At 34.8% G+C, this 18,894-nt stretch overlaps 1 protein-coding gene across 1 annotated transcript; it reads right to left on the bottom strand.

The window, feature by feature from the left end:
• Positions 1-9,445: 9,445 nt before the first annotated feature.
• On the bottom strand, positions 9,446-16,803 carry LOC144962974 (proton-coupled folate transporter-like). The gene is made up of 4 exons (XM_078896473.1): positions 14,827-16,803; positions 11,575-11,658; positions 11,197-11,353; positions 9,446-10,543 (listed from the first exon to the last, which is right to left on the bottom strand). The coding sequence occupies exons 1-4, from the start codon at positions 15,992-15,994 to the stop codon at positions 10,348-10,350; spliced, it is 1,605 nt and encodes a 534-aa protein (XP_078752599.1). The 5' UTR covers positions 15,995-16,803; the 3' UTR covers positions 9,446-10,347.
• Positions 16,804-18,894: the final 2,091 nt, after the last annotated feature.

Below are 18,894 nucleotides of genomic sequence, written 5' to 3'. Positions count from 1 at the left end.
GACCTCCTGCCCACCATGGGTGACCCCGTCCAGGAAGTCAAAACTTAACAATGGCAAAATATATAAATATAATGGATTATTTCCATCCCACCAAAAAGACTCCAGACAGGGTCCAGTTAAAACCAAATGGAATGGCCTCAGTCCGGAACATGGGCATCAAAAAAAAAAAAAAGAAATGAAATAAAAAACCTTCACAGAATATTAAATAAGCCAATAAGCTCTTTATTGCATGATGCTTTGGATAGAAAAATAGCACAAATGAGATAAGTACCAAAAAAAATGTCAACATTAGATTGTTGAAAAAAAAAAAAATAGGGGGGAAAAAATATTGTCTACCCGAAACAACCATTGAACAACAAAAATCTGTTATCAAATCTAAAAGCTGGACACGTCTAAAAATTAAGCTGTATAAATATGCAAATGGTTGATGATGGTAATCTATAATAAATGAAGGCGTGTCTCACATAGTCAAAAAGTGATAAAAATATTTTATAAAACTATTCACCAAAGCTCGAGTAACAGTGGAGAATAAAACTGAAAAATTTACTTGACATATTATATTTCTTCGCAAAGCACAGAATTTTGCATCAAATTTAATCGTATGACGAATACAAAACAATGAATTCCAGATTACCGTACCCTTTTAATGTACACAAATATAATTGCATTATGACTGCATGAAATATATCATTCTTTGATAGCAAGATATGAATAAGGATACGAACCCCATCATACCCTTCCAACCTTTTCTTTTTTGACGAGGGAGAAAAGAGAGAGAGAGAGGCTGTTTTCAGCACTGGCACAACTTCACCTCAGCGCCAGTAAAAAAAAAGAAATAGATAACGGGAGAGCTTGAGAAGAGCTATTTGGTTCCCAAAGTGCCACGGTAAAGTAAGCCGAGGGGGATTGGTTCATATACGGAAAAGAAGTGGATCGAAAATACCTAAACTATGGTGCTTGCGTAGTTCCACATGGCACTAGCACTGCACAAATATGAAGACAGATTATAAACAAAACTGATTATATTTCCTGACTAGATGTATCGAACATTTCAAAGCCTATAAAACTGGCTTGTCAGTATATTATGACTTCAAAAATATATGCACACAAATTTTAGGTTATATATAGTTGGTTATAGTTTTATAAATACAGATAAATATATATTTATATATTATATGGGTGCTGGAAAAGGGGGTGGCAACGGTGAATATATACTTTGACATGAAAAAAGAATGACTGTTTTATATGGTACTAAATAGTATACATGTATTTAAATATGGTAAAATGACTGATTTATATGGTATTTATCAGTGTCAAAATGACATATTATATCAATAGCTTGAGCTTCATTGAGAGAAATAATTCAGAGTGCTACATCATCTTACATACTAAAGTGTTACAGGAGTTCAGATATTTCAATTTGTATATCATCACCTCACAAGCAAAGGGTCAGATAAAAATATCTCTTGTGCAGTAAAAAATTTTCTGACCTAACAGTCCATCCAGCTGGGGTTATGTAGCTGGGTCTGTTAAATCTGGCAGATAGTACTTTGATGTTTTTGTTTTTAAGGGTTTTACGGCGCTTGCAACACATTAAGGTCATATAAGCGCCAGTAAAAAGGAAGGAAATGGGATAGTAAAAAGTTCTAGAATTACAATTAAAGCACAAAAGAAAAGGTGAGACAAAGGGGAATTGGTTCAAATAGGGAACAGGTGTAGATTCCAAGAGCACACCGTCAAAGTACTTAGTTTGAGATCACCCAAAAGTCTCATCCAGACACAAGCACAGGCCCGAACTAAGAGGAACACACTCAAATGCTTACAAATCATATAATATAATATGTAAACTAAACATAATACAATGCATAACCGAGAGATGATTTACAAGGAAAAAAATATCACCTCCCAAAACAATAACTATGCATTTGACTGTTTCCCTCCCAGCCAGGACTCTGACCAGGGCCAGGAAAAAAACCAAGCAATCTCATTCCAAGACAAAGACAGAAAGCATGTTGGAAAATAGATATATGGGGATAGAAGACACAGTATGTACCTCCCTGCCCGCTATGGGAGGTCAGGATCCCCACCCAGATAGTACTTTGAGATTGACCAAGGTTCTGTCCATTTGTTATGAGTATATTCGCTTTAGCATGCTACAGACACTGAAATAACTCTATGGGCCTTATGCTCTGAAGAAATATATTTGCTACTGGGGCATTAAAATTCTTAGTTTTCATTTTCATCTAGATTCACGGCTTCAAGAAGAACATTTGTGCCATTTCCGGACTAATGCAAGACTTGCTAACAATGCGAACATAGTTAAATCACAAAAGTAATAATCGCTTGTTTAATTGTTAATATAATTTTATACCAATTTACAAAGTAAGAAAATTACAAACATTTGTAACACGAATTTGATTTCAAGTTGGCAACTCTTTCATTAAGACATTAACTTCTTTATTGGCCAAACTTAGCAAGCAAAGAAAAGGAAAGGCTAAGTTTATAGAAACTTGCAACCCTAATAAGAAAAGAAATACAACAATTACAAATGACCTTTTATGTGGAGCAGCATCCTTTAAAAAAAGCACTGGAACAGAAATCTAGCTGAAACAATGATGTAAAATACTAGATGATGATCAGCATAAGGTTGATATATTACAGGGAATATAAAATAATATTTGTACAGCTCTGAAAATATTACAAATGTTTAAAAGCAAAAGCAATGCTTTGAGAAGGAAAGCTATACCAAACCTTTGTACCACATTTCATACAAAATACTGTACACACACACACACACACACACGCGAACGCACACATGCACACATACAAACATACATGATGTAAACATGGTGCCAATTTTCATATAGTGTAAGTCGCAGAATATTAATTGGGTCAATCTATAATTATATGTAAGTGCTCGTCGAATACTGTGGTGTTTGTTTGTTTGTTTTTAAGTGTTTTACGGCGCTTGCAACACATTAAGGTCATATCAGCGCCAGTAAAAAGGAAGAAAATGGGATAGTAAAAAGTTCTAGAATTACAATTAAAGAAACCAAGAGAAAGTAAGACAAAGGGGGAACTAGGAACAAATAGGGATCAGATGTAGATTCCAAGAGCATACCTCCAATGTACTTAGTTTGAGATCACCTATAAGTCTCATCCGGACACAAGCACAAAATCCAACAAGGAGGAATACACTCAAATGCCTACATTATACATTAAAAATAAATAAGATAATACATGACAGAGAGATGATTTACAAGGAAAAAAATATCATCTCCCAAAAAAATATCTATGCATTTGACTGTTTCCCTCCCAGCTAGGACTCCGGCCAGGGCCAAGACAAAACCAAGTAATCTCATTCCAAGACAAAGACAGAAAGCATGTTGGAAAACAGATATAAGGGGATAGAAGACACAGTATGTACCTCCCTGCCCACTATGGGAGGTCAGGATCCCCACCCAGATACTGTGGTGTCAAAACGACAATAAATAGAATATCTGGACTATGATTATTTCTTTTTAAATAATATCTTCCCAACAAAAATGTACACTGAAAAATTTACTCAAGAAAACAATATCTTTGGTATGAATGATATCAGAAGGATCACGTTACAAAAATCACCATGGTTAGTAACAAATATTAAAGAGTGTGTGTGGGGGGGGAAGGCGGGAGGGGGGGGGGGGGGGGGGGGTGAGGGGTTGCATTTTAATGACATCTTAAGAAAAATGCATGAGATTTACAGTTGCATATTAATTTATAAATAACGAAATAAAGTTTCAGACCATAGTCAAAGTTAACAACTGTCAAGTGGTCTGAAATAATGCTTTACTGTAAGGCTGCACATCTTCTCCAATGAGATGCCATAGTTTGTTTTTGTTTTTAAGGGTTTTACGGCACTTGCAACACATTTAGGTCATATCAGCGCCAGTAAAAAGGAAGAAAATAGGATAGTAAAAAATTCTAGAATTACAATTAAAGCATCCAAGAAAAGGAAGACAAAGGGGAATTGGTTCAAATAGGAAACAGATGTAGATTCCAACAGCACACTATCAAAATACTTAGTTTGAGATCACCTAAAAGTCTCATCCAGACACAAACACAGGTCCCCACTAACAGGAATGCACTCAAATGTTTACAAATTATATATATATATATGTATGTATAAATATATATATTATATATATATATATATATATATATATATATATATATGTATTATAATATATATATATATATATATTACGTAAACCACACATAATACAGTGCATAACAGAGATAATTTACAATGAAAAAAATATCATCTCCCAAAACGAACTATACATTTGACAGTTTCCCTCCCAGCTAGAGCATCTGGCAAGAAGGGCCTGGACAAAACCAAGTAAATCTCATTCCAAGACAAAGACAGAAAGCATGTTGGAATACAGATATAGGGGGATAGGAGACACAACAAGTACCTCCCTGCCCACTATGGGAGGTTAGGAACCCCACCCAGGAGATACCATAGCTAACACTGCAAAAAACATGTACAACTGTTAAGAAAGTTTTAAGTAGTTACACTGCAGTCTATACAAAACAATTCTCCAGGGGTTGTTTTGGGGTTTTTTTGATTGCTTGTTGGGGTATTTTTTGTATGTGTATTTTTTTTTTTTTTTTGAGAAGTTTAAACTCTCTTGTAACACATATGGATCATTTGAGCAACCAGGAAAGGTTAGATGACAGGCTTAGTGTTTGTTTGTTTTTAAGGGTTTTACAGCGTTTGCAAAACTTTAAGGTTGTTTCAGCGTCAGTAAAAAAGAAGAAGATGAGAAGGTAAAAAAAAAATGTCGATTTACAATTAAAGCACCCGAGAAAAGGTGAGACAAAGGGGACTGGTTCAAATGGTAAACAGATGGAGATTCCAAGAGCAAGTGCTTTGTTTGAGATCACCTTAAAGTCCCATTTAGACACATGCACAGGATCCAACCAAGAGGACTACAATCAAATGCTTTCATAACAAAATAATATTACACCATATAACAGAGAGATGATTTACAAGGGAAAAAGATCATCTTCAAAGACTAATACTACACATTTGACTGTTTCTCTCTCATCCAAGGACAACGGGCAGATCCAAGACAAACCAAGTAAACTCATTCCATAACAATGATAGAAAACAACTCTGAAAACAGATAAAGAGGGAAAGAAGACACAGTGATAATCTCCTGCCCATCGTGAGAGGACAGAAGATCAAACCCAGATGACACGTTTAGATAAGAGAGAGAACAAAAGAAGATGTTAGAGTAAATGTACATATGTACCCAATCTTGGACAAAAATCATCGCTTCATCTGGATCTTTGCAATACATGAAAATATATATGCATTATTACCATTAACAATATATAATAATAATATTAATAATAATAATAATAATAATAATAATAGTATCAATAAATAATAATAATAATAATAATATATAATAATAAAATAATAATAATAATAATAATAATAATAATTATTATTATTATTATTATTATTATTAGGCCAAGTCCTGAAAATTCTCAATGAATATAAGTTATCAAATAACCAGCAATACTAATTAATGTATATGAAACAAACAACATTGACACATATAAAATATCAACACATACAATATCTGATTCATACATAATATAAATTAAGACATGTGTTAGTATAAGACATTTTACCTAGAGATGTTATACAACAACAAAAAAATCACCTCTCATAATAATTGCATGATAACAGAAGCCAATGACCTCCAATGATCTCCGACCAAAAATTTTCTACAATATTACTTAGTCCATCTAGATACAATGGTACACTAAATAAGATCATGAAACAGAGCTGGACAAAGCAAGAAAGAAAGATAAAGGAGAGAAAAAACATCCCAGAAAACTAGTCTGGTTCAACTGGGGATTGAATCCCAGTCCTCCTGATTACTGGTCAGTTGTGCTACATTACACCAAAGAGGTTACCGGATGGTTGGGGCGATTTAATGCCTATATTCTTCACAAGGGTACTCATTTTGTGCTGTGAAACCCATGCATAAACATTGAACACGAGAGGACGAGGAAAAAATTCAGATCAGATCCAAGACAAATATATCCTTTCAGCTAGTCCGAATGCACATAAAAGTCCCATACTGATTCCACTGCAGGATCTCTGTTGAAAGAGAGTAACTCAGATGTTTAAAAGATAAGCATTAGACCTAAAAACTTAATGATGACATTACTAATATAATGGAGCAAAGATTTACAAGGAAAAAAATAGCATCTGTCAAATAAGATGAATCCATCTGACAGTTTCCCTCTCAGAAAAAGACTCCAGGAGGTGTCTAAGCAAAACCAAACTATCCCATTCCAGACCAAGGACACAAAGCAACATGGCAAGGGCACATGATTTAGACAGATAGAAGAGCTAGCTTGCTGTAGACTTGTGAAATATGAACTAGCCAATTGTTCCCTTACTTTAAGGGAAATTCCATCAACCACAATAACAAATGTGAAAAATGTAATACAAAACATAAATGAACATTGAAAAGGAATATGTATTTGATTATTTATTTATCATTCCTACCGAAATAAAAACTAATAACAGTCTTCAAGAGATTTGGGAATGTGTCAATAACAAATGATTTAATTTTTTGAACATATAAGAACAAACGATTTAATTTTTTGAACATATAAGAACAAAATGTATACCGGGTTTGTTTGTTTGGTTTTAGGGGATTTACGGGGCTTGCAACACATTGAGGTCAAATCAATGCCAGTTAAAAGGAAGAAAATGAGAAAGTAATAGGTTCTAAAATTACAATTAAAGCAAGATAAAGTAAGACTAAGGGGAATTGGTTCAAATAGGGCACAGGTGTATATTCCAAGAGCACACTATCAGCGTACTTAGTTCGAGAATATCTAAATGTCTCATCCTGATACAAGCACAGAGGAGCACAAAAAAATAATACAGCGCATATCAGAGGTATGATTTACAAGACAAAAAACGTCATTTCTTAAAACTCCAACTGTAATTTTGACTGCTTCCCTCCCAGCCAGGTTATTCGCCCACGGCCACGACAAAACCAAGTAATCTCATTCCAAGACAAAGACAGAAAGCATGTTGGAAAACAGATATAGGGGGATAGAAGACAGAATGTGCCTCTGCCCCACTATGGGAGGTCAGGAACCCCACCCAAGTTTACTGGGTTTGATATGGTTGAACAATTTAAAACACAAAAATGTAAAAGGGAATGCCACACAACCAGGAATGTATTGAATAATGGGTGCAAAACAAATAGCAATAATATCACTCAAATCTTTTGAGATAACTTAGGGATGAATAACACAACCATGTAATCAATTTATTATTTTTTAAAAACTAAAATATTTTAACAAACAGATAATAAAAAACAAAAAAAAAAAAACACAACCATAATGAAATGATAATGTAACCTCATTAAGGGCAAGAGGGTAGCAAAATAAAATCGAACTTTGAATGCCTGGAAAAGAGCATTTTAACAAATAATTGTTGGGTTTTTTTTAATCATAATAATTAAATAAATTCAGCAGTATTGTTAGTATTTGTTTCTAAGATTTTTACTGTGCTTACATTATGATAGGATGATCAGAAGTTAACAATCACCTGAGAAAAAGTGAGACAAAGGTAGGGATTCGGTTTAAACAGAGAGCATAATCCGCTAAATTTGGGTACAAGAAAATGTATTTCATTACAGTAAAACTTTCAATATAAGAAAAAAGGGATGCTATTAATACAAGTCTGAACTGTATTGATTTGTGCAAGACTAACTTATAAGACTGCTCTAAAACAATGGCTTTTGTCATAACCTTTAATATAATAATATGTGAAATTACAAATAAAATTATTCTTTCCAATTGAAAAAAAAAAACTCATCACAGTCAGCAAAATAAGAAGATTCAATAACAGCCTTTCAATTCAAATATATTGATTTACATATTTCTCTCATTATGAGATGAGTAGCAATGCCCTTTGAATTTAAAGAGCAAAAAGATCCACTTCACAACTGAAATGTAAAGCAGGATTTAGCAAACATAAGGAAAAACGTTATCGTAGATTCTGTTTTAAATGGACATAAATTCATCATATAGCAGTCGATCAATATTATGGATTTATCTTCATGTCAGGTTAAAAGCAATAATGCTCTTCCATAAAATTCAAAATATCAAAACTACTGCCAATACAAAGAGTAATTACAAAGAGCTGTACAAGAAATAGATTACAATTTTTTTAAAATCAATCTTAAAACAACAACAATAATAATAATACTAATAATAATAATAATACTAATAATAATAATAATAATAATAATAATAATAATAATAATAATAATAATAATAATAATAATAATTCTAAAAATAGTGTAATCAGTTTGTCAACTGCTCAGAAATTATGACTCGATGCTTAAAGCATGACTGAGAAGAAAACAGAAAATTCAACAACATTTGGAATAATACTTATAATAATAATAATAATAATAATAATAATAATAATAATAATAATAATTATTATAATAATAATAATAATAATAATAATAATAATAATAATAATAATAACATCAAATATCGCATTTACCTAATAACATAGTTCATGTCCATGGTTTAATACCAAGCTATAAATAATTAGAATATTCATTTCCCAGTGCCCAGTGTAGGGGTTAACATAAAAAGAGGGTGATACATACAGCCTTTATCCGAATGTACAATACCCCAATATTTATACATTTGAGACTGCTTTTACAGTCATCTACAAAAGTAAAGTGAAAAATGTGTGAAAAATCGTTTCGCTATGAGTAAACAATTTGGGAGCAGGCACTGGTGAAAGGTATGAAAATCATATCACCTTTTCAGTTCTCGTATGAGTATACCACCAGGCTTCTGAGACAGGGGTTCAAACTCAGGACAAATGGATTACTTATGATTCATAATGACATGCAATTCAAAAATCAATTATGAAAGCTTACTACCAATATCTTTGTTTGTTTGTTTGTTTGTTTGTTGCTTTAGGTCTCTTCCAACACAATTGAGGTTATATGAGAGACCGCTGAAACAAAAAAACAAGCAATCTAACAAAAATAGTACAAATGTAAATCAAAATCATAACCTAAAGATATCATAAGCTAAATTATAAATAACCAAGAACAAACAGGCAGAAGATTTACAGAAAAAAAATATCCCCTGTCAAAAATACAATCACAAACCAAAGAAGCAGGATAGGCTAGTAAAGAGAAGAAGAAACGACATCACTATCGGATCGTACACCCATGCGAACATCATAGGTATATGATTCAAGGGTGATGCTCCCATCCAACCACCCGCCTACCAATATCTACTCCACAATAAATGAAGCAGCACTATTAAGCTATTCAATCTGTCTTTATGATGCATTAACAAGAAACAAAAGGTTTTTCCATTATTTTGATCGTCTACTGTGGACCAAATGAAGCATTCTGTTAAAAATTGACATGACATTTTGTAAGTGCAAGTTTTCCAGTGCTTGTGATACTTTTTTTTAAAAATTGAGTTTTTATATAGCACAATAACTACTAAACGTGCTCAAAGCACTGTACAAAGGGTCCCTGGCCTACAGCAATGTGTAAAATGTAGATGAAACATGACTTGAGACAACGTTTTTAACAGCCAGGTCCTGATTTAACACCTGAGTAAGGATAGAATGTCAGTAAAGAGCCTTTTCCAAAGACTAAACAGTGTGCTGCTCAGAGTGGGGTTCGAACACAGGACCTTCTGGTCTGATGGTGAATATCATACCATTAGACCACATCGCCGCACAATTTAGGTCACATCATCATCTCAGAAAAGGACATAAGATTTCATTGCCTGCAACACTCTTGAGTTGCAATATAGGATTCCCATCAAAATGGATACACTCAGATGATTCCAAAAAACGCAAGCAACAAAAGACTCCAGCCATGCTCCAGAAGGGAGAGATAAGAGACCCACTAATCATTTTTATAGTAACTATGTGATCCCTTAGGAATTATGTGAAAAACACAAAATAACTTCCAATCCAAAAATAATAATTCCCTCCCATGTCATTGTGCAGGCCTTGTCATCAAGTTGAAATAGGCAACGTTCAATTACGACAGAATTGGAAATCAATTCAAATAAACCATTTTTGAACGAAGTCCCTTAAAAAGGACATTACTTGATAACAAAATGTAAGTTTTACATAAGTAAGTACTGAAATAAACAAGATCATGTGAATGATATCTAAAAATATGTGCAAAGTTAATATTTCAAGTCAACGGGTTGACAGGAATGCATTTCAAAGAAAACCTTCCACAATGTCTTCCGTATCTACACATCCAACTCATTCGCTGATGTTGACAAATGAATGAAGCTAATTGGCTCAGCAATCTCAATGGGATCAGTTTCAGACTGAACTGTGTTGGCTTCTTCTGGTGGAGATGCATACTGTCCTCCTGATGGTTCAATGTCTCCATCCATCTGTTCATATCCATTTGGATATCTGGCTTCCATGAACCTCAGAGCACTGTAAAGCAAATGACAACAAAGCAAAATGTTGAAATGCTATGCTGCTCTATATGACGATAATGAATAGTAATTACAAGAGATTAAAAAGTGGGGTGGTTTATGATGGTGATGGTTGATGGTGATGATATAGGCCGTAGAAATAATTAATGTTGCCCTAATTTTGGGTAGTCTTTATTTTCACAATATAAATTTAATGAAAGAGGGATATATTGGGTAGACGAATCTAATTTCTATCTATACCCTGTGTCTTTTTAAATAAATAAAATGGAAATGAGGCCAGCCCAAAATTCACGTCATAAACAGTAAAAATTTGTTTGCTACTCTATCTTTGGAATCAACGATGATCTGTCAGAAATAGTCTAGATCAGATTAATAGACATTGTGATCAGATGCTGCAGAAGAAAAAAAAATCAACCTCATATCATTGTTGGTACTAGACTAATTGAATCAACAGACTTTTATTTAATTGGTCAAATTGATATTTTTAACAATCTGATTGGTCAGTGATTCCTCACGTACAATGAACTAAAGTTCCCCTTTTATAAATTGCATAGAATCGATATGTAGGTGATAGTTTCCATCCATTTTATGTTTACATATTTATAATCATTATTTTCAATTCATTTAATTTTAAAAATCAAAATTACTTACAAAAGCAAGATGACTGGGACAGTTAATAGTAGCATAGACACTATTAGAACGAAACCATTGTAGAAGTGCATGGTGGATGCATAAATAGCACTAAAGGTGAAAGGAGCCAAGAAGTAGGTGATGCTCTCTCCACAGTGCATCATGGCAAATACAGCACCTGTTGATAATAAAGATGTCGTGATGATGAAGGTGTTGATTATAATAACAATAATGAAAATAGTAATCAGAGTGATGATGATGATGATAATAATAAATAATATTAATAATAAAATTATTTTATTATTATTATTATTATTATTATTATTATTATTATTTATTATTATTTATTATTATTATTATCATTATTATTATTATGCAATGGATTCATAATCATCTTACCTTGGTCTGCTGGACTGACATTTTTTGCCACTTTTGCTCTCAATATTGGAAATGGCAACAATTCAAAGGCCAGCAGAAGAATAGCTGAAAGGGAAATATAGATTCAAAATTATAAAATAATAATAACCCTAAGAGCTAAAATTTCACATGAAAATTGAAGGCAATTGAATGCAGCCAAGTTGAGGTGGATACTTGACTTTATAATAAAACAAATCCCAACTATTTGGTGCATAGACATTTTCCACAATCTGAGCTCCATGTTAACAGAATTTTGCAGCACTTTTTTCGGATCAGAAATTTATGATTAGGTTGGTAGTAAATAATAATCTGAGACAATCAGCTCTTTGAATGAACTTCTCGACAAATTGACGGTTTCAACTAACAAGGACAGAATTCCCAAATCATATCCATCTTTGCCTTCATAAATTTTTCACAGCATCCACCAACTAATCACTAATCTGAGTGAAGGGAGGGAAGAAAGCAGAGCCATAGGCTTCTTGAATGCATAGTCTGATACTGATTTTTAAAAATGTCACAAAAGAAGATGATGATCACGAAAAGAAAGTTTATTACTGTGAGCTGTATTTAATAGCTCAATCAATGGAATCATTTATTTCCTCAAGCACCACTAATAACAACTTACATCTCATTTTCGTTTTGTGATCTCCGTCTTAAATAGTGATATAATTTTTTGTCAGTATCAGGCAGAGCAATCTTATGTATTTGCCTGTCATCCAAAGCAATCATCTGTGGGGCTGATTGTTTCAGGTGACAGGCAAGTACTTTTAAGATGGCTTTGGTTTCAGGTTATAAGTTTCTGGAGGCTACAGTTGTGAAGACAGGCACCTTCTCTTTGTCCCCTCACAAACCTTTATATACCTACATTTCTTCTCATGCCATCCCATGTGCCATATTATGTGGTGGGGAGGTGTGTGTTTATCGGTGAATAATATTCCATATTTTGTCAATGAAAAGGCATGGGTAACTTCACCAATCTACAAAACTGGGATGCCCAAACATTGAGAGCAGTAGACTTCAACACAGTTTGTGTCTTTAGTCTTACACCCGTGTTCATTAACAGATTGACGAACTTTTCGAACTGTCACGTGTAGTTTACAATGCTGGGTGGTCAGAATTTTCTTTAAATTCTTGACAGATTTTGAATTATCCACATATTTTGGTAGATATTACCATATATCTCAAATTTTATCTTTTAATCTTTGGGTAAGAAATTTTTACTGACATTGAATCTACATCTGGTTTTGAACAGCTAAACTGAGTAGCTGCTCAGTTTATTTTGGCATCAATGGCATTTCTGGATGTTACTTTCCTATTATAAAAACCATGAGGTTTCAAGAATGTTTCAATTAATTAGGTCTCATATTCCTCTGAACTGGATTCAGTTATTTTGGTCTGGCTTTGTAAGGGTAAGGCTTTTATCTCATACCTGGGAACAGTTTTTTGTATGTCGTTGGACAGTTTCCTACAAACTATACAATAGATTTCTTTCCGTTTGGTGATATAAGGCACTTCTGACATATTTCACGATTGATTGAACAAGAGATGTAAATAGTAGTTCTGAAAGTTCTATTGTTTAGGTAGTAATGTTCTTCGAATCAATCAAACAATTTTATTAGCCTGATTGACTTGTGCCTGGATGTGTTTTTCAAAATTTAGATGTCTATCTTAGCAGCACCTACATCTTTTTCATTAGAATTAGACACAATTCCAAGTTCTGTTTTTGTCCCATCATATTTATCCATTGCATAAATATTTATTTCTAATCCTTCTTCTGTATGCAATCGATGTGCACCACTTTGCATTTGTCTGGATGTAACTTGAGCCACCAGTTCTTACAAAACTCTGCTTTATTAAAACAAACACTGTCAAGATCAGCTCGTATGACATAAAAGTCATAAGCATCTTCTTTAATATCAATTTTATTATTCATTTTTGTGTCATCAACAAAGAGAAACACACGTGTGACTACACAATTCAGGCCATGTCTTCATTTGATAACAACATTAGGGGCATAACAATAATAAAGTGATGAAACTTGTTATCCATTGTTTCCTGTAACACCATAATATATTTGTACTGATATCTTCAATTTTAAAAAAACTAATTTGCAAGGCACTCTAAGGAAAACGTTCACATGTCGCTGGAAGTACTGTTGGCTAACAATAATAAAAGATGTTTTGGGATTTTTCAATGAAAATTGGATTTCCCAATAATATACTTTGTTAAAGTAAAAATTGCACTTTCAACAGTTTTATTTTAATTTTTTTCCCTGGGAACTTTATTAAATGTTGAAATGACATTTATTTGTTGTAAACTTTGAAGTCATTTTTCTCAAAACCACTATCCGCAGATTGTCTTTTTCAAATGTTCTATTTTTAACATTTTCCCATGAAAAAAACAGCAAAATGCAGAGAACTGTTTTCTCTTTTACATCATAACTCAACATCCATAAAATGTGACAAGTGGACCTTTCCCTAGAGCTTCACATTTGTTGATAACCTTTGGAAAAATTAGAAACGTTTTATGACCAACGCAAATGTTCATTAACAAAAATGTTAACTAGATCTGTCATCTTTTCTTTTTTATATAAACAAGTTTTTATAAAGTGCAATATCCACTTAACATGATCAAAGCGCTTTACAAAGGGTCCCTGACCAACAGCAACACGCAAAATGTAGAATGAGACATGATGACTTTTAGTAGGCGATTTTACAAATTTTTCCGACAGACACAAAACTGTTAATGGCCAGGTACTCATTTTACACCTCAATATGGTAAAAGAATGAGAGTCGAGAGCCTTTTCCAAGGACTCAACTATGCGCCAAACGAGGCTCGAATCCAGGACCTTCCGATCCGAAAGCAAGTGTCATACTACAAGACCACATAACTATCACTGGAAGCAGTTTCGATTGCTACTTTTAAAAACATTCTTTATAACTGTTATAATTTATAGAATCATGACACATTAATTGTTCCGTCACTGCATCACAATATCTTTCATCGATATCCATTCACAATGGTATGTTTGCATCACCGCTTGGTAAAGACATCTGTATAATAAATTATTGAAAATAATTTCAAAATAATAACCTGAGTATTATAAAAATAATCTTAACTTAGAAACACATTTTACTTGTAAAAATAATTGTTAAACGATTGCAAAAAACAAAAATCATTATAAGAAAATTAAAATTAGCCATATTGTACTTATACATAAATCATTAGACTTACCAAAGTAAAGAAGAGTTACATTCTTCACCACTGCAATCCAGAGAGTACCCACTGCCTTTGAGATGAATCCCAAGAATATTATGTGGGTGTCAGAGATAAACTTTTGGAAGATTGGTGTACATATTCCAGTAGCAATGGCAGCTACTGCCATGATGACAGCAAGAAATAGCCCAATGGTTGCCCATGGCCCTCCACCAGTGATAGCATTATCAATGCGGTATAGATAACGCTGTTGGCTGAGGTATAACACTAAAGTATTTTCTTGCCCTATGTGTACAAAGGCATAAGTTTGAAAGACGAGAATTGCTAACCAAATTTTGGTCAAGGTAGAGTTACTTATACATTTCAGATACTTCACCAAAGGTCCAAAAGTGTCCTTACAGCAATTAGCATCCCGGTTTCGGCGAACAGAGCGAGCGACACTTTCATTTTTCCTATTTGGATTTGTTTCGTGAACCAAGAAGAATGATATCAAAAAGGCAATTACACTCAATATCAATGTAAACCAAAATGGCTTCAAAAATCCGTCATCCTTCACCCAAAACCCTACCATCACATTGCCAACTGCATAGGCTGCACCATTTAAAAGTTCTTGTATGGCTAGACGATTTAAACGATGCTCTGGTTTTGCATAGTTTATTGCATAATAAGATGATCCTGCAAGAAAAGCTGTCATACTTCCACTTAATCCCCTGAAAGCGGCAGCCATAAAAAGTCCATCGAGATTCCATTGAGTGTATAGTATCAAAATGTAAACCATGGAATGAAGGCAACTTCCTAAGCTCGGGAGCCACAATAGTATCCTGTGCCTACCCGTTTTATCACTCACTGCACCAAGGAGAATAACTGTTACAATAGCTGGTAACCCTTCAGCAACTTGTAAACCGAGAACTGTTATAATGCTTTCATGATGAGCAGCATCCAAATCTGGGTTTGAAATAGATGAATTTGGTTTTGGCTCTCCAAATCCTGGGAAGGGTACACCGTGTTGTGCATAAATTTCTGACTCCACATATTCTTGAAACAACGGTAAAGACATATGCCGACAAAGGAAGAAAAAGAACAAAGCTATTTCTACAAAATAACCTTGTATAGCATCAATGATCTGGTAGATCTTTGATATAATTGGTCGCATCTTTGGGGTGGTGGAATTTGAAGTAGGAGGCATCTTTCACAATTGTTTTGGATGCAGAGTAGCTCTAGACCGTTAATGCAGCTTTGCTAGAATTAAAACGTTTGGGACCCTTTTTGTTACTATTCATCAGCATCCTAATGTCAGATCTGGATTTTGGCGTAAGCCTAATTGCTCTCCCAACTCAGGAATAGTTTTAACTACACTGTTTACAAACTGTTAATCCTTAACCTTAGACGAGATAAATTGGAATATTCTGCCGATTCTTCCACACTGTAGACTGTAGACGTTGTAACTACAGCTGCCAGAAGCCTGTTTATTTGCTTATAGATCTATTCCTATTCCATTTCACAAAAACTGTTAGAATTAGAACACTGAATTTCAATTTCTAGACTGTAGCAAAATTATATTGAAGTATTGACATCGAAGCGAGAATGTTTGAGTAACCATAGATGGGATATGGACACTGAGTGGGAGACACTTGTGGAGTGGCGATGACTAATGTTCTTAGAATTCCCTCCCAATAACTCTAGCTGCACAGTATTCGATTCGTAATTAAAATTAGACTTCTAGAATTAATCAACAAATGCTTTAGTCAGGGCACTCCTTCTCCTAATATTATTCTCAGGGGTAAATTAATTTCATTTCACTTCCTTGTTTCTTGGGCTCCACATTCACTTTATTCAAATTAAGAGACCTTTTGAGCTGTTAAAAAAATGTTTGCTTTCGTTCGTTTGTGTGTAGAGTGTAGTGAGCGGCTGTGTAATAGTGTCGAGCGGAAGTCTCGATGATACCTCAAGTCATCGGCCACCAACACTCAAAACTTCCCGAACTCGATGACCAAGGAAAAGTCGGGAATTCCCGAGAAGTAGCACTTCAACTGAGCTTTGGATGGCTTTTTTGTATTAAAACTTAAAATACATTAAATAAATTCACTTTGTATAATAATAAAACATTGATACCTATAACCATTTTGATCTATTTACGACGTTTGTGTTTTGTTAGCTGTTTAAAATATGATATAACGTCAATACCCAATACCAATGACTAGGTATTGAATGAAAGCACCGATGACTAGAGCGATGCTCGAGACTTTTTTGATTCTCGAGACTCAAAAAAGCATCGAGACGCAAAAAAGTCTCGAGCTTCGCTGGAATCATCGCCGACGAGAGAGGGGTGAACAATGCAGATAGTACACATTGTTAGTAACGCGTGCGTCGCTCGCGCAGTATAGTCTCGAGACTCGGGACTCGGGACTCAATACGAGAAGCATCGACGACCAAGATTCTCGAGACGAGAAAAGCATCGAGAACTAAGTGGAGGTCGGGAAGTTCTCAGTCGTCGATGACCTGACTTCTCAAAACCTAAAGCGTCGATAACCTTTTGGTGACCCGGATGCCCTCCCCTACTGTGTAAGTGTAGTGTAGTTGTTATATCGAGCACCCAGGACTGCCAGATAGCCAAAATTCCTTGTGGCCAATTATGACTTTAAAAGAATACCTCATGTGGCCAAACACTTCCAACACTGACCCCCTTGAAAAAATCATCGGTTTTGATAAACAAAATATCGACTAAATTTGGTTGACAATTTTTAAAATATATATTTAATTTGAACATTATTTTTTTTGTGTGCACGTGGCCATCTGGTCGCCCTAGTAGTACACATCACACTTTCTGCTAAAATTTGTTTTTCTTAAAGGGTTTTTAAATTTGGCATTAGAAAAACAAATTGGCAATCTAAGTCACAGTCGCAAGGCCAATAACTCTCTTCGCCACCGCTGCTGGCGACAAGTGCAAGTCGCACGCTCCTGCCCCATTGCTCCTCCTGCCTTTACATTACTGCGACTTGAATATTTTATTTTATTTTTTCTTTTTTTAATTTTTTAAAAATTAATATTATTATTTGTGATATTCTAGAACCAAAATCTAAAGGTGCCTAGTTGAGCCAATAAGATGGAGAGAAAGATAAAGTGATGTGACTCATATATAAGGGAACAACACAAAACAAACAACGTTTCGGCATTTGGCCTTCTTCAAGTAACATGAAATATGTTCTATGTATAAGATTGTCTTAATAGTAAAATAATAATACTCTAGATAATGTATCGAATTTTTTTAAGGGGGGGGGGGGGGGGCACTGGCCAAACTTCAATTAAAAAGGGGGGGGGGGGAGTTCGGAATAGAAGGAGGGGGGAGGGGGTTGCGCAGTTTAACAAAAAAGGAGGGGAGGTGCGTGCAATGACCAATCCATAGAGAGGAGGAGGGGGGGGGGGAGGGAGAGTGGGACATCTGTTTGATGCAGTAGAGTATAATATAATGCGACATTGTGCAGATTTAGGCATAGTGTGTGTTGCTGTGGTGTAGTGGTATTGCGCCTTTTAGTTTCAGGCTACGTGTCTCGTCCATTGTTTCATCATCGGGGTTTTTATGTAAAGTTAGTGCCTAGACCATGGGTATGTGCTCTATTTAATGTAAAGGAAAACTATGTGTGAGTGTGTGTCCATTTGAGCCTTGGGACCCATGGGGGAGCTAGAAATTATTACGATTTCGCAGAGAACGCAAGACAAGCGCAGAGTACTTATCGACAAATCTAATAAACCGATTTACCCATACACTGCAAGGTGGGGGAGTGGATGGGGGGGGGGGGGGGGGGGGAGCGTCGTAGTCTTAGAAAAAAATATTAACTACACTAGGGATTTATATCGGTGCCCTTGTTTGTGAGGCTAGAGCTCGACGACGGTTATCGATATCGCGACCCATCCTTCCTCCGTGTGTATGTGGGAATTTGGGGGGGGGGGGGGGGGGGGGGGGGGAGAGAGAGAGATTCTAAGTTACCGTCTCAGCCTATGCACAAGGCCAAAAACTCCGTTTGTCGCTGCTGTGACAAGTGCAAGTCGGACGCTCTCACCTTTACATTACTGCGACTTGAATTTGAA

The sequence above is a fragment of the Berghia stephanieae genome, chromosome 1, assembly GCF_034508935.2.
Source record: "Berghia stephanieae isolate SIO BIC M18660-M18661 chromosome 1, UCSD_Bste_1.3, whole genome shotgun sequence".
Lineage (NCBI taxonomy): Eukaryota > Metazoa > Mollusca > Gastropoda > Nudibranchia > Aeolidiidae > Berghia > Berghia stephanieae.
Note: the sequence above shows the minus strand (reverse complement) of the source record. Positions and strands in the feature narration are given on the sequence as shown.